Source organism: Nannobrachium achirus (genome assembly GCF_963921795.1).
Source record: "Nannobrachium achirus genome assembly, chromosome: 17".
In the NCBI taxonomy this organism is placed as follows: Eukaryota; Metazoa; Chordata; class Actinopteri; order Myctophiformes; family Myctophidae; genus Nannobrachium; species Nannobrachium achirus.
The window spans coordinates 49,652,432-49,669,394 of NC_137824.1; the positions used below are offsets into that span (position 1 = coordinate 49,652,432).

Genomic DNA, 16,963 nt, shown 5'->3' on the forward strand with positions numbered 1-16,963 from the left:
CACAGTGTTTATTTAGCTTCTGATCATAGCTGTGCCCTTGGGCATTTCATGAATGTTAACTTTTGGACAGGTTTAGCCCATTTCACCTTTGACACAGAATCCTGCTATTTGTGGCTAGGCAAAGTGCACTCCTCCTGGGTACTGTCATCTTAATGCAAGATGAAGATCAGTCCAGGTTGCCAGGAGGAATGTTAGCCATGACGCCCAGAACAGTAATCCTTCATACAAAAGAGACGTACAAGGGTAAGACAATGTAACGAGAGTTGCCTGAATGAGAACTCTAGCTCTCTTTGGCGTCAGGGATCTTATAAGCCAGAGCTATATCATGGTTATTGTTGGGTCGCACTGGCACAAAGTCAGCTGATCTGCTATTGGCGGCCTGTCTGTTCCCTCTCAGAGCAGTAATCAGTCTGGAGCGGTAAAGATCCCCAGCCAGAAAGTACAGAATGGGGTCAATACAGCTGTTGGCACTGGCCAGCGGCCTGGTTATCTTGTAAAAAAAGTTGACAATATTCAGGAACTCGCAGTCAAGATCCAGCACACGAGACGTGTAGTAGAGGGTCCGTGTTATGTGAAACGGCACAAAGCATACAGCGAACACAACCAGCACCACGACGATCAGCTTGATGGACTTTTGACGCGACGACGAACTCTGCCGCCCGTCGGACAACCCCCCTCGGGGCCGACAAAGGGCCCGCGCCATCAGGCAGTAGCAGACCATGATGACGAGGAACGGGACGCCAAACAGCAGCACCATGACCACGGAGCTGTAGTCCACATACTGCTCGAAGGAACCCTGGCTGGTGGTGTCGTGGCACAGCGTGTCGTTGTCCCTCTGCGAGGTGGTGACGAAGATGATGTTGGGCACCAGGCAGACCGTCACCAGGGCCCACACCAGGCCACACACCAAGTGGGCATGGCGCGGCTTCACCAGGCCCATGGTCTTGATGGGGTGGCAGATGCCCAGGTAGCGGTGCACGCTGATGCAGGTGAGGAAGAGGATGCTGCAGTAGAGGTTGGCGTAGAACAGGAAGCGCACCGCCTTGCAGGCGGCCACGCCAAAGGGCCAGTGGCTGCGGTTGGCATAGTAGTAGATGAGGGTGGGCAGCGACAGCACGTAGAGGAAGTCGGACAGGGCCAGGTGGAACATGAACACCGTGCTGGTGTTCCACGGACGCATCTCTCTGACGAACATCCACAGAGCCATGGAGTTCAGCAGCAAGCCGATCACAAACACCAGGCTGTAGGAGACGGGCAGCAAGATGTATTTGAACTCCTCGTCAAAGCGACAGCTGGAGTTGAAGAATGTCATGGCCCACAAAGAATGGTTCTGTTCATGTTTGATGATGTCCATTGTAGCTCTTCTGCAGTGTATCACGTTCCACGCCAACAGATTAACACAAATCTATAAGAAAGAAGAAATATTAGACTATCTATTTATATCTCTTTCAAAATACACACAACACCGGTGATCTCTCTTTTTAAAATTTAAGGTGATATTTTTTATTTCATAAAAAGTAAATCATCTTCTTTTCCTGAGTCAGTGTAGACGAGTTTATTAATTTGTATATTTTTTTGCACTGTTATTATTATTTTTTTCCTGACTATATCTACTGCATGTCTGCATAGTACTGTGTTCTATCCGTCTGTCATTCAATGTTATATGAGATACTTAAATGGTTTCCTGTGCAAATAAACAGAAGGATCTCCTTTTAGTTGACCGTGTACCAGTGAACTGTACCGTCATGAAACTGTACCTTTTCCTACGCAAACTTCTAATAAAGTCTTCAATCAATCAATCAATCAATAACAAAACATTGATTGAATATATTATCAATGCGCAGATAGTTAGCCTACTTCTTGGTTGATCTTATTTTAAAGTTAAAGTTATTCTGCTCTGTGTCAATCACTGCCAAAGATGATTTCTCTAGCGACCACAAGTTACAACATGGAACTACTTACCCTGATAGGATCTATCGGTGGCGGGCTGCTGAATGTGTGCCGAACTGCCGATACCTCTAGACTTGGATAGAGGAGAAGCCCGTATTCAAAAGTCTGGCTCTCCGCGTGAATGCGTCGCACTGTCCAGTTCCTCACGCAGAGATCCTATCTCCTCTTCTTGTCCGTCCCTCTATTGTCCGGCCGGTGCAAATGAGGTGAGCAAATGTTAAGTTTCGCTGCTGAATGCCGTATCGTGGTCCATGATTCCGCTGCAAGACACTGCAGTGTAGCCTACTGGTAGGCTCACTCTCCGCGCAGGAGATATAGATACAGACTGTACAAGTGAAATGGGAAGTGTAACTGCTGAGTGGACACTTTGCCGTATGCATGCATCTCAAAAGTCTGGAGTTCATTTAGCCTAACTATTAATACGAAACGTCTTTAACAAACAGACACGCCTACGAGTGATTTTAAACAGCTTCCACAGTAGGCTATAACAATCAATGCAGAATTACAGATAGTAGACATAACTTAATTAAGAATTGAGTACCTAGGCTATGCCTACTATATCTACCAAAAGTTAGACTGGGCAGTGAATAGCTCATAATTATATAGGCCTATCATCAAAAGTTGATAGGGCCCAAATTCCCAATGAAACAATTTATTTTGGTTCTATTTTATACTGTAAGTGTAAATAATTATAGTCTCATATTTTACCATGTAAGTACAAAATAGTCTCATGTTTTACCATGTAAGTACAAAAAGCTAGGATGCATAGGGCCATGTCATTGGTGCTGTGCTGTGTGTGTGTGTGTGTGTGTGTGTGTGTGTGTGTGTGTGTGTGTGTGTGTGTGTGTGTGTGTGTGTGTGTGTGTGTGTGTGTGTGTGTGTGTGTGTGCGCGTGAGAGAGAGACAGTGGTGGTGACAGATGACTCACAGAGTGATCCTCATGAGAAACCTTTCCAAGTAGAGTGGGCATACAAAAGACAGGTATGTGCTAAAAGCCTGTTTCTTTGGGTGTACTATATTATCAAAGCAAACGTATTATTATTGTTTACTAATTTATTAAATGATGTATTATTGTATGTATATGTATTGTCAAGTTTAATTGTTTTCCCATGTGGTTATTCTGTTTTCTATTCTTTATTGTCCTACTTCAGCCATGTGTTTTTATGCCAGGTGGTGTATGTAAATTAATACAAATGTCTTCCAAACTAGCATTGCTCAGTAAAAAAAGAAATGCCACATGATAAAGGCAACTTGTTCCACCCCTTGTCAAGCACTGTCACACCCCCATATTCTTGCAAACAGGTGGATTTCAGTAAAGCAAGTGCAGCAGATGGCAAGGGTTTACTTTGCTTGACATCTCTGTAAAAAGGAGACCCCGAATCCCCAGAGAGTGTGTCGTCACGCTGTGCTCACTGAAGGTGTTTTTCACATGGTTGATCTCAGCCGGCGGAGCAAGCAGCTTGTTTTCTACTGTACAGGACAGGTACTGACACATACCTGCTGTCAGACAGCAGGGAGGGATGTGTTAGATCATGTTTGTAACTATGGTTTGTAATGAGTAACTACTCCTAAGCTACTAACATAAACACACACACAGCCTGCACGCACGCACGCACACACACATACACACACACACACACACACACACACTATGCACACTGGCACTGCCTGGCATGGTTGTGAGCAAATTCCATAATTTCATAGCCCCTCTACTTAACCTTCATAAACATACCCCTGGTGCTGGTACCCTTCCTGCACAATGGAAATAATTCAGCCACTCCCCTTGTCGTAGCTATGGAACACACAAAATGCATGCACAGATTGCACACACACACACACACCCACATAAACACACGGCATACCAGCTGGTTTTTCAGGATTGACTTCAGAGATGTTATTATTATAATCTTAGCAGCTTGTCATGTGACTGAGCTGTCATAATTATCATTTTCTCATCACTTCTGCATAGCGCATGGACTTGACCGCGTCACGTGTGTGGTGTGTCCAACCATGTCATTTCCATAACAACTTTGCAATTGCATAACTTCAAAGTGGAAACGCATTTCTCTTGTCCAGTCATGCGGACATGCAGGACATTTTCATTCAATTGGCTTTTTTAAGGAGAAATTCAACCAAGGAGTTACATATAGGGCAAAAGAAACCACTGAGTTTGTGAATATGATTATTACATGTTATATCCAACACAAAGTATTTATTGGTAAGCTAACATTTATGATGAAGCTGTTTGTTTCTATAGAGACTTACAATTTACAATTTGTACCTGTGGAGCTGCATCATAAAATTATGAACAGTCTACACACTGTGGATTGGTTTATCGTTTTATATCAAGACAGAGCAAACACAAAGACAGCATTCTGAGAAATCAAAGTACACATTGCTTTTTGGACCATTTTCTGTTGATAGAAAATGTACAAAATGTCATTGTAGAATGAAACTGGCTTCATCTCTGCTGTTTAAAAACACTTTCTTTTCACTCAAAGTCAATATGTTAATTCCATGAACAATACATAGATGCATAGCACAGCTCAAGTGTTGAGGGAATCTTGTTATGAATTTGACAGTACACAACACATAACGGTATAGAGTGGTGTGAGTTGTGGCACAGAAAGTAACGGAATAGGCTCTAAGAAATTGGGCATCTTCCTTACTTCCTTCCTTCACAGGTGTTACCAATGATACTAATGAAGGCTCTGTTCCATTTAGCACAGTGGTTCCATTTGGTACCCCCTTAAGGGACCATGAGGGTACCGGGACCAGACTGTTGAGACCCACTCGTGTAGCAGTTTCCAGTGAGCCAACATGAACAATATCAGCACACTGCCTGTTTGACCAGAATGGAACAGACAGAGCCTTCATTAGTATCATTGGTAACACCTGTGAGGGAAGTAAGGAAGAGGCCCAATTGCGTTCCAATATGGCTGCTGTGAGCCTATAGGCAACGAGAAGCAATTTCTCTTCTTCGGAGGTTACGTGGCAGCCTGAACCTGTGATTGCTCAGTGACGGTCAAGAGTTGCTTTATACAGCTCATTTTTAAAAGCCATTTATAAGAGGATAGAGGTGCTGATTAAGCAACAATAATAGTATAAAACAGGAAACAATTTGAGATATGGCAACTCAACCGTATTTTAGAGGCTGTTATATGTACATATATGTATAGGCTGTTAATATGTACAGCTTACATTTTATACTCTATCCATAGCCTTAGTTGGTGGCTTTTACAAGCTCATATAGCCAGGGCTCAATCACAGCAGAGTAGTGGAAAGTACATACTGTAATGGGAAATGATGCATGTAAATGTTAAACACCAGTATCAAGTGAACGCTGAGAAAAAAGGAGAATTGTGGTTTCATAGAAGCATTTAATACAACACCTACACGGTCTTGAGACCATAATCAATATTTGCATAGACGGTTGTAATTGGATATGAATGTATTGAACCATGCTTTGCAATTGCATCACTCATCTGAAGGTGAACAGGTCCATAGAGCAGGCTGCGAGATGACTATTTCATGTGTTCTATGCCCTGTGTGTTGTGTACTTGCCCAGAGACAAACCATTGTTACAGTATTGATAGTGTGTAAACGAAGAGATAGCAGGGCTGTGAGCTCAGCTGGTTACACCAGCCACTGGTCTTCTCAGTTCCTAGTTCTTACTTGACTAAAGGGTTGATTCAGTGCTTCCCCCAGAAATGTTGCCCGGTGAGGCTTAAAGTAAAGACTCCTGAAGCATATTGGTGACATGAAATATCTTCATTGAAACCAACAGATAGAATCCTCTCGAGTTTAAACACAAACAATTCATACACATCCGTGCTGCTCGATGAAGTATAAACTATAGGCGGCTATGTCCAGTTGGTCCTTCTGGTCGACATGGCTCAATGGTGGGGGAAACACTGGACTCTGACTGGTCTCACACCAGCTATAATTCTTTGTATCTGTGCGTGTCAGTTCCAGATCCTGGGCAGGTTCTCCAGGATCCTGCGGCGGTGTGAGGGGTTAGATACACCAGCAGCACGTAAATCCTCTTCTGTGATGCCACTATTGCAGAAGACACAAGTCAGAGAATTACCAGAAGCCCAGGAAACTCAATTCAAACAATTCAAATTGCTATATTTATTACAGTTTGGTAAGTGTCACCATTCGCATCCTATGACATAAATAAGCCACCCTTAATACATGGTTATAAATATGCAATACGATGTTCATTGTGTTTATTTTCAATATTTTAATTTGAGCATTTTGTAACTTTGTAATTCATAATTTCCATAGCATTATTAACATAAAACGCTTCAGAAGCACTTGGGTGCATTTACAACTGGACTAAATGCATTCATCTGATTACAGTCATTGACAGTGCATATGCCTACAGTATGTCACTCTCTTTACCTGAAGTAATCCAGATCATCCCAGCCATTCAAACTGAGGCCTAAAGTGTACTTCTGAAGGCCAAGAGCACAGAGAAGCTCCCGAACTGTCTCCGGTGCACCATGAAGGACAGACACCTGCATGAATGTAAAACAAAAAGTGTTAAAACATCTGATCGTCTAACTTAGCTGTCTGTTTGCCTCCCACTGACAGGCTGTGTCCCACCTCATTCTCCCAGCCCCTCTCAGCAGGCATCATTGGGCCATTTCTCTGTCCAGGCCACTGGCTGGGACTGGATGGTTTTCTGCGGTCTGTTGGAAAGAAGTCCACCTCACTGAGGGACTTGGCCATTTGCAATGCAGTGAGGGAGTTGTCTCCAGGACCATGCTGCTGATGCTGCTGCTGGTCCACCACCCACGGAACGGAGGCCTGATATTGAGGTAAGCGGGTAGAGGCATAGGGAAAGAGAGATGGGGAATTGGCTCTCCGAATAGGACTGCTTCTCTCAGGTTGAAGCTGATGTTGGTCCCTTCTGCTCGCCTCTCTAATGATGGCCGAGTGGTTGATATACATGTTCTTCTGGTTCTTTACTGGGAGTGAGTCCTGAACATTCTTTTTGCCCGGGCATTTTGCTCTAGGTTGTGATGTCTGCTCCTGGTATTGTGTGGTGGTGGCACTCTGGGCTGGAGGGATGAGAGGTGGGGTTTTGGCTGGGAAGAGCTGATAGGAGTTGGCCTGCGGTGCCTGGAGGTCATTGGTCAAAGTGTAGGGAGGCAGGATGGCCGGTATCTCGATCTCGGTGAAGTCGGACCTGCGAGAGGACTTCCTGTCAAAGCACTGGCCTCGCGCGAGCTTGGGGAGCTGCAAGGCTTCATCCCCAGACCAGATCACCTGGGGCTCCCTTCGCGGGGGTGGGGGTTCCTCCACCCTGCGTGGCACGGACACACCTTCAAAGATGAAATAGGCAGGGTTGGTGTAACTGCTTGGGGTTAGTTTGGCAGGTGTTGCCGAGGACCTGCAATGAGCACACAAATGAAAGAAAAGGAGAATTTCATGGGAACTGCATTGCCGGCCAGTTCTCTGTCATATAGTTTCACAATGAATACCTTTTTGACCCCTTTTTGAATTATGAATTATTATAAGATTATGACAACATCTGAACGAATTAGTGTTCTACTGAGTAAATCAGATTTGCACTGTACATTCAAATTAATTCAACTCCATATAAGGAGAAAGATAAGTGCATTTTTGCCATTATTCTCCCCGAGATTCTCCCAGCCATTTTGGTTAGAACTGACTTAAAATAACTTTGTACTTCAAGTTTAAAATTATATAAAATATTTTTAAGTGAACCAATAAATTCAAAATATTATCAAATGATCTCACAGCAGAAAATTGTGGGATTGTGGTGTTTTTTCTTTCTCTCTCTCAATGTTCTCTAGCTAGTTGCACTTGAAGCTACTGTAGTGTATAGGCTGTCTGGTGCTTTGGACATATCATGGGGTCCTCACTCCTCACCTGCTGCTATGAACCCGTGTAGATTGGGGAGACAACTGCCCCTTCCGCAGACCCCTCTCATCCTTCTCAAAGCAGAACCACTCTGAAAAAAGGCAGGAGTCCACAGTACATTTCAAAACCAACAGGAATTCTCCAAAGTTGGTGTGTTGTGTGTGTCTATATTAAGGCTAGATCAAAATGAGACGTTACAGCAGCGGCATGTTTATACGTGTTGTCATGGGGCCTGACCTGATGGCAAAATACTGGCGCTTATCAATGGCTGTGTCAGTGGGTCAGGATGCATCTGGACAGTGGCAGTCAACCGGGAGCCAGAAGCGGAAGCACTCAAAAGACACCAGCAAGTGAAAAGCCAAGCCAGAGTTCATTGAGGAACCGAATAGAGGAAGCAATGAAAGATGCACTGATGAGCCATAGAATGCAGGGAGGAGGCCGACGGAAGTTTAGTAAGAATTGAGAGTGCAAGCAAGGGGTGAGATCAGGAGATGGGAGGATTGTTGAATGACTCACCATAGATCCTTTCTCGTGTTCCGCGTCTATCAATGGGTACATGGACACTGACTCGGCCCCTTATGGAACCCATCTCCTCTCCCCGGTGACTTAGGAATGTCTCAAACTGCTCTGTTGTACCAGTAAGAGAGCGCAGCGCCACACAGCACTCACCTACAGTAGATTTAAAGATGTTATCAGCAATAAGGCTTAGTTATTGGTATTGACAACGAAATGACCACAAAAGTAAGACATTTTAAATTGTGACTATTCTTAAACCAAATAGATTGGTCAAAGACAAACCGTATGACTCAAACCCATCACATGACTTGACAGACAACAGCAGGTGCTGATCTTGAAGATATTCCAAGTCGGACACAATTGGAGGAAGCTAGGGAGCATGTGCACAGAACACACAAATTAGCAACTTGGACTTAAGTGAGACTTTGTTTCTCCAACTATCTCGTAACATACAGTACTGCGCTAACCTTTGGAAGCTGTTTGGAGGACCAGCCTAGTTTGAGGAACCCAGGCACATCACAGCCCTGCGAGTCATTTTCACTAGATCGGCGTGTCTCTGTAAAAAAAAAGACACATTCTTCCTCTAGCTAGTGCATTTTGTGAAGCGAAGGCTGCTTTAAAGGGGCACTCCACCACTTTTCAACCTATCTTCATATAATAGGTCCTCACTAATGTTCATGATAAAATATCACAATTTTTTTCTACTCAGTTTGGGTCTCATAGGAGAGCTGTGGGTGGGTCAAATCCTTCCTACCGGTGACATCATCAATGGGAAATGCAAGCTAATAGAAACTGCAGGCTTTCTATTCCTGAAAAAGTTGCAATGTTAAAGTGGAAGCCATTGTTCTCGTGATAATAAAAATCTTTTTTTTTTCTTCAAAAATATATATATATATATATTTTTGTCAAACGATTATGTCACTGGTAGGAAGGTCAAATCCTTCCTACCGGTGACATAATCGTTTGACAATGACTATGAGACCCAGACTGAATAGAAAAAAATTGTGCTATTTTATTATGAACATTAGTGAGGACCTTTTATATGAAGACAGGTTGAAAAGTGGTGAACTACTCCTTTAAGCATCATTTATGCACTAGTGAAAAAGTGTTAAAGGGAAAAAAGTCATTGCGACCGCCAGGTCGCAGTTAGTATGAAAATGTCCAGCTCATGTCTGTGAGTGAGTGAGTCACGGCTATACACAACATTAGACCCATGTGCCGCGTCGCTGATTGGCTCACACACTCAAATGGTTCTTTTGCTAAGTCGCTGATTGCATGTGGCTTTTACAGATAGCTCATCTGTTTGTCTGTGTCTGTGTGTGTGTGTGTGTGTGTGTGTGTGTGTGTGTGTGTGTGTGTGTGTGTGTGTGTGCGTGCGTGTGCGTGTGCGTGTGTGTGTGTGTGCACCTGACGGTCGCTTCTGTGTGTGTGTGTGCACCTGACGGTCGCTTCTCTCCCTTACGGCGTTACTTGTAATTTAAAACAGGCCCTTTTTGCTGAAGCATAAATTAGGCTTTATGTTTTGCTGGCATACCTTCTAGGCAGGATGAGTGAAACTCAATGAAGAACTTGGCTTTGCTCGCAGTTTTCACAATAGCTTCAACACCTTCAAGCTCTATCCAGGCCTTTTGCATGACGGAGTTTGGATCTTTGGGAAATTCAAGGCAAGGGTTGTTACACAAGGAATGCTATGGACACCTTAATTTGTGGCCACGACAAAGACGACAAAGACATTACCTGTTTTGGAGATGAACTGCGATATCACCCCAACTTGGAATGTGGCGAAAACAGGCGAGTGGTCACTGGTGAATATGTCATCTGTACAACCTAGTGACATACACGTCTCAGTCATAATCATAGCCATTGCAGTAAATATCACATTTAGCTAGTCATTCCATAAAGTAGTTATGAATACTGTTCCTATTTTTTAACATGACACCAATTATAGAACTGTATATATGCATGTATTGTACAGTAATAGCATGATAGTTGAATTCTTCTGGTAGAATTGTAATGATATTCTAGTACATTTGGGTGTTGTTTTGACAAACAAGTCTCTTCCAAACGCATTGGATGGGAAAACAGGAGAGAGGTCACAAGCAGTGCAATGGCCCGAGTCTGTTTGAGACTTTTGCTATGTTTCATAGTATGCTGAGGGGTAGACATAACAGGCTTAGGATGAATTGCAGGATATGACTCTGTTCCTTTATAGACCACAGCCCACGATGTAGGGTTGACCATTATTCATTTACAGAGCCACTGACATTTTACCGTAAAACATTGAAACAAACACCCAAATGTCTAATTCAGGAACGCCACATCCAATTCACAGTCTATGTACAAGTCTTAATTACTCCCGTTGGCTTGTTAGGGCGTTTTGTTTTGTCTGTATTTGTTTCCTTTCCCAGTTGCTTTCTTCTTTAACACTCCCATTTTCGTTTTGAATTTACCATATGACGTGCAGATGATGTGCGTCTCTGGATAGGACTTCCATAGAATCCTATCACACCATGATGGCACGTTGACTCGCACCTGCAAAAATTAAGCATGGTTAGTTAGTTCATGCAGGGCACAGGAGTCATACACGCCTTGTCGGTTGTCAGCCTAGTGATTGTTAGTGTGACCTGCGGGGCAACCAGACTATCAGGGACATGCAGAGAATGTTAGAGAGGCAGGGGCTGAAATTTCTAAAAGGGCCTTTTGGTGGAAATATCGAAAATAGGAGACCTCCAAGCTCACAACGCGTCGTGACTCGTGAGCTTGGAGGTCGGCTATTTTCGGTGCGTGATAACACACTGAACTAAGCATTATCAAGTCAATACTGAAGATAAGGCATACGGAATGGATTTCTACCCAGAGAGGGCAATTCTTAGACTGCGTTCAAGTTCAGGAGAGTTTGGACAATACAATTCTCTTGAATACCGCCTTGAGATATGGCATGGAAAGAGGGCATTTGCATTTCTTTCACCATTGTAAAAACTGCATTCATGGTCTGGAGACATGGTCTGGACAGGTAAAAGGGCAGGGGCTCAAGCCCCCTTTGATGCCTATGTGTGCACGTGCCTGCAGACTATAGTACTTGTCCGACTTTATTTCCATCCATCCTCTCCATTCAAATCTCTGCTAGCCACTACCAAAGCAGTCATGCTTTTCTACACTCCAATTAGAGCTCACACTATTCACAGAGGGGCTCCTTTAAATACGGCTTCTCCATTTATTAGACCTCTGCTTCTCTTGCTACACATCTGCTGCTGCTTTAGCTGCCTCCTCCACCCTAGCATCCACCTTTTGATCAGAGTCTGGCATAGGCTCAAATACTATTGTAAACTTTATGTCTGCTGATTCAAGTAAATCTGTCCTAGGCCCACTCTATACCTATATGAGGGGTTCTGTTTAGTGTTCCCTGATTATCCTTAGCATGCTGCTTAAGCAAAGTTCAGGGAACATAACAAGAGTGGATCCAACCACATGTACCCTAGCGAACTCCGTTCCATTTATGCCAGATATTATACCAGACGTTCCCCTTTCAACTTGTGAGGTAATTCTATTCTCCTTCTATTTTTAGTGGCGATGGCAGCTGCTGTCAAAACCACCTATCCCTATGGACCCTCTGTAAACTGGATTTGGTTACACATAAAAATAGTCACCCATGTATGGTTCAAATGTTTTAGAGGACTTGACATCACGCAGAATATATGTACCAAAAAATAAATGTGCATCCCAGTCTCAGGCTGTGAGAAACCTGCTGTTTAAGTGACTGGGAGAAAGTCGCATATTGTACTGAGAAGGCCTTTGTCCTACTCCCTTATGTTTATTTATTTTACCTTCATTTACCAGGAAGTCCCAGTGAGATTAAAAAAAAAGAAATCTCAGAGAGAGAGAGAGACCTGGCCACGGTAGCAGCCATGAAAAATCACAACACAATTCACAAAAGGTACAACACATTAAAATACAGCATAAACTAGAAGCAGTGCACTTCCGAGCACAGGTCCGCCAGGTCAGGTAGGTTATTGTGGCCTCCTGGTGGCACTATAATAGGCCAATGCGAAAAGGGTGCCATGTATTATTGGGCCTTAATCGGACACTGCATGCATGATTTGAGGCATTTTGTTCCAAAAATGTGTTTTGCCATATAGTTGACCTGCCGGTGGCGCTATAACAGGCCAATGTGGAAAGGGTGGCATTTGTTCCTTGACCTGGTAGGAATGTGCGTGCAAAGTTTCACACACATCGCAGGCTGGGTTCATGATTTGAGGCATTTTGTTCTAAAAGGAGCAATTCTGCAAACTTTGGAATCCAATGTTAGCCAATTGGGATAGAATATGTCATATTGGAAAAATCTGTCGTGATCACATCACTATTGAGATACTGTGTACTGATGTGTGTGATTCTTGGATAAAATCTGAAGGAGTAATATCAAAGAATGTGAGGCATTTTGTTTAAAACGCACCAATTCTGCAAACATTGGAAGCCAATCTTGCAATCAGGATGGAATATGGTCAATCGGACAGATTCCTGTTGAGCACATGACTGTAGAGATACTGTCTGCGTGATCTTTGGACAAGATCTGTAGGACTACTGTCCAAAAATGTTATTTAGCAAAAATCTGCCTCATGGTGGCACCCTTGTGAAAAATGTGATGCAGAGATTCTGAATTGGCATCCAGGGAGTGTGTGAGCACAGTTTGTCAGCGTCCGGGCCAACGGCACCGGAGATTAGCTGGTAACAGATGGACACGTGGACGGACAGGGGGCAAAACATAGTCTCCCCATGCCTTCAGTCTGGCGAAGACAATTATGCAACATTGTATAAAAAAAAGATTAGTAGGGCTGTCACGATTATGACATTTTACATGACGATTAATTGTCACTCAAATAATTGCGATTAAAGATTTAATTGTGTATTTGACGTTGACAATTACATTTCTGTAAATTCTGTTTGGATTTTAGGCTTTGAAGTTGCACATGGTAATTATGACACATACCGGTAAACAAAATATACAAAAAATTACTGACATATTTGACAACTTTATAATTAAAAAAGAACATTGATAGTGGAAATAGCCGATCTACAAGCTCACAACAGCTTGTAGATCTGCTATTTCCACCACTTTTTGAAAGTGTTTAAAACTATATTAACATTTCTCAACATGGAAACGATTATGACAATTATGCAAAATAATTGCGATTACCTCAAATAATTGCGATTAGACGAATAATTGTGACAGCCCTATCCACAAGCAAACAGAAAATCAGCTTTTTGCTCATAGTCGCCTCTCAGGAAAAACAATCACATGCCTCCATCACCACATCCTTTACGATGCCCTTATTGTGGAGCTGTAGTTCAGCTTGACCTGACTCGCCTTCATGGTATACGGAGAGCAGACAGAAATAGCTGTATAGGCTGAATGAGAAGGCCAACTGACTCACCCCAGAAGTCTTGTACTTCTGCCATAGGTAGCAGTCTCTGGAGCCGCGCTCATAGCGATAGGTGGGTGGAAATGCGATCTTCTCTTCCTCTTAACCATGACAAATGGAGGGAGAATGCACAAATGGAAAATTGTTGAAGAATAAGGGAAAGGTATGGTCAAATTACGCCTGGGTCGGACTGTATCTGAAAATACTTGATGGTGGTTCTGTTTAACTGTCAAACGGAGTTTTAAAAGGGCATTACTATATCGTTTTCAGCAATTGGTAAATTTCCCGACATAATCTGAAATGCCCCCTTTTCTGGTACTTTTAAGCAGGATACAATGACTTTCCTGAAGCCCCAAAATAATATAGTTACAGCATTTGATGCATAGCAAAAATACATTCTAAGAAAGCTTCATTAACAACAATTTACACTTGAATATGTTTTCATCCGAGAGGCTTTTGTTGTTCTGCTAATTAGTCAGGAGTTTGAAACACTTCTGTGGGCATCTAAACATACAAAACAATTGGCAAAAATAGCAGCTTCACAAGCTCACAACGCGTCATGTTGTGAGCCTGTAGATCTGCTATTTCCGTGGAAGAGATTTGGATTAGAGGGGAAAACAGACCATGGTCAATGAGGTATATTATTTAAGGGATTTCTGGTCACATGACAATCACAGAAGCTGGAGTTCTGAATATGTGAACCTGTATGCGATGTTAAGCCCAGCGCGTTCCTAATTCCCATGTCAACGTCCCTTCTCCAGGTTTAAACTGGAGTGAAAGTTTCAGATACTCCCCACTAATTAGTGCAACCGTCAAAGCTTCCCGGATGCATGTTCACTGTCCGCATCGGCGCATCCTAGTTGCGCTAAGAAACGCCCTTGTCATTACTGTGCTCAAAGTAAACTTGAAACTTTGCACTGTGAAAGGCTTCTTTTCCCTTCATATTTATCCTTTTATTATAATGACTATGGCGTATTATGTTACACAATTTTGTTTTGCATTTTTGTTAGCGTTATCTCTGGGTGTATTATTGTAATGGGTATAGGTAATCTTGCAAAGTTCAAATAGGCTATGTAGTATTACATAGTTTTACCGTAGCCTAGAGTTATTCATTCAATTCAAATCACAGTCAGATGGATAAATACGGGCTATTAGGCTGCATCATATGGACGGTCATCTATCCTGAGGGCTACAGTATTGTGTGCTTTTGCACTTGAGCGAGCAGCACTGACGTTAATCTTTCATCCATGTGACATATTAACCTCCTAACGTCTTCTTCATTCTCACTGTCATATAACTTAATTGAAACAGCAGTTTAATGTCTAAACTAAAGTAACACGTCGTTGGGTGAAGGCAGCGAAGACAGCGATGACAGTGTCCCCACAGGTGCGCCGCCATCTTTGAATCGGCGCGTCTTAGCCAAGCCCCCAGAACCACGGTAGAAAGTTGAAGCGGCCAGCCATACGGATCAAAGCTGGAACTGCAGGCGGTGTGGTGAACTACATGCACGAGCAAAAGAGCGCGCCGCTGGGGTCTGCCATAGGTTTCAATGGACGTAGAGCGATGTTTGTGACAGTCGTGACGTAATACGTTCGTCGACGTAAGAAAAATTGGCTCATCCAGATGAACCAATTCCCCCACAATGCACCTGGATTCTGCTTCTTCCGGGTGCTTCAAAACGCCACTGAGCAACTTGCATTGAAATGAATAGCTGGGAGCGGGGCTGTCCTTCCTCTATATTATATATAACTCTATGGTCTTAGCGCAACTAGGATGCGGTCCGTAAACACGCTTCTCGGATGAGAGGCCAATCACATTCCACGTCTTATTTTTTTTTTATGTCCAGTGTCATTTGTTTTGAATGAAGCTTCTACAGAGTAAATGTGAAACAGCGAGGCGTTACTCACTAAAATTGAGAAAGGCCTTCCTCTTGTGTCTCTCTCTGGTCAGCTGGTCCGCGCACATGAGTTCCTCAAATTCCCTTTTGGAAACATGTTTCAAAATGTCCTGTGGAGTGAGAGTGGAGAGCAGGAAGTGTGATTTTGAGTACAGTACTTTACTGGTGCATGTGCGTGTGTGTGTGTGCAGTGGTGTCGCACCAAATTCTGGGCCCTGCATGTGTACTTTAAAGGGCCAGTTCACCTCTGGGACAACCAGATCTTATTTTATTGTTGTTTGGGACGTGTCCCATACAACAATAAAGATCTGGTTGCTCCAGAGGTGAACTGGCCCTTTAACTATTGAAAAAACGTGAACATTTGTGCAAGTCTTTGAATATATACGTTTTTTTCTCAATTGTCTTAGTTTCTATGTCAGTGGTGCTCAAACCTTTTCATGTGATGGACCCCCAAAATGATATGTATTTGGCCACGGAACCCATCTCAAAATATTTAGTTCCAGGGACCCCCCAGAAGCAAAATTCGAGTTACAAATGTTCGCTTAAAAAATACATATATTCAAAGATTTGCACACATTTGCGTGACTTTTCAAAAATAGCAGATCTACAAGCTTGCAGCGCGGCACGCTGTGAGCTTGTATATCTGCTATTTTTCAATAGCTAAAGTATAAAATAATTAAGGCCCCTCCACCTGTGTGTGTGTGTGTGTGTGTGTGTGTGTGTGTGTGTGTGTGTGTGTGTGTGTGTGTGTGTGTGTGTGTGTGTGACATTTATTAATAAGGCATGATCAGGCTGAATAAAAGCGGACAAAGATAAACAGAAGGAACTCTCTGTGTCTTGCCTGACCTGTACGTCCAGGTCCAGTCTGTAATTGAGGTCTCCACACCAGAAGAGGTGGGCAAAGCGCAGGCTGAGGTCAAAGGAGCTGAGCTGCTTGTCACCCAGAGACAGCAGTCTGAGGATATCTACAAAGTTCTGGTTCCTCCTGGAACAGCACAACAGAGCAGTGGTTCTCAAACTTTTTTTCTTCCTTTTTTTCCTTCAAATACCCAGTGTAAATGGAAGGTAAAAGTGGTTAAAATGATTTAGCTAGGGCAGTGTTTCTCAAACTATCACATTTCAAGGTCTCCCCTTAACTCTGACAGTGTACAAATAGAACCAAATGAACCCTAACAGGTTCATTTGGTACCATTTGTACACTGTCAGAGTAACAGACTTGTAAGGGTACATTTAGACCCCCATAAAGGAACACACACAGTCCCTGGAATCCACTTTGAAAACCACTGAG

General features: G+C 43.2%; 2 protein-coding genes across 3 annotated transcripts in view; both read right to left on the reverse strand.

The window, feature by feature from the left end:
- Positions 1 to 280: 280 nt before the first annotated feature.
- Positions 281 to 2,125, reverse strand: LOC308302527 (P2Y purinoceptor 4; the record flags this gene model as incomplete). The annotated part of the gene is made up of 2 exons (XM_080746783.1): positions 1,963 to 2,125; positions 281 to 1,405 (listed from the first exon to the last, which is right to left on the reverse strand). Exon 2 carries the CDS (start codon positions 1,352 to 1,354, stop codon positions 281 to 283), a length of 1,074 nt encoding a protein of 357 aa, XP_080602909.1. The 5' UTR covers positions 1,355 to 1,405; positions 1,963 to 2,125.
- Positions 2,126 to 5,310: 3,185 nt separating this feature from the next.
- Positions 5,311 to 16,963, reverse strand: part of inppl1b (inositol polyphosphate phosphatase-like 1b) — a 28,493-nt gene continuing 16,840 nt past the window's right edge. For both annotated transcript variants that reach the window (XM_080746375.1, XM_080746374.1), the window contains 13 exons: positions 16,522 to 16,660; positions 15,686 to 15,785; positions 13,791 to 13,879; positions 10,812 to 10,893; positions 10,099 to 10,188; positions 9,896 to 10,009; positions 8,829 to 8,917; positions 8,644 to 8,731; positions 8,362 to 8,514; positions 7,855 to 7,936; positions 6,562 to 7,351; positions 6,358 to 6,473; positions 5,311 to 6,009 (listed from right to left, as the gene is read on the reverse strand). In XM_080746375.1, coding sequence (XP_080602501.1) covers positions 5,916 to 6,009; positions 6,358 to 6,473; positions 6,562 to 7,351; positions 7,855 to 7,936; positions 8,362 to 8,514; positions 8,644 to 8,731; positions 8,829 to 8,917; positions 9,896 to 10,009; positions 10,099 to 10,188; positions 10,812 to 10,893; positions 13,791 to 13,879; positions 15,686 to 15,785; positions 16,522 to 16,660 — 2,026 coding nt within the window. In that variant the 3' untranslated portion in view covers positions 5,311 to 5,915. The remainder of the gene's footprint in view (positions 6,010 to 6,357; positions 6,474 to 6,561; positions 7,352 to 7,854; positions 7,937 to 8,361; positions 8,515 to 8,643; positions 8,732 to 8,828; positions 8,918 to 9,895; positions 10,010 to 10,098; positions 10,189 to 10,811; positions 10,894 to 13,790; positions 13,880 to 15,685; positions 15,786 to 16,521; positions 16,661 to 16,963) is intronic.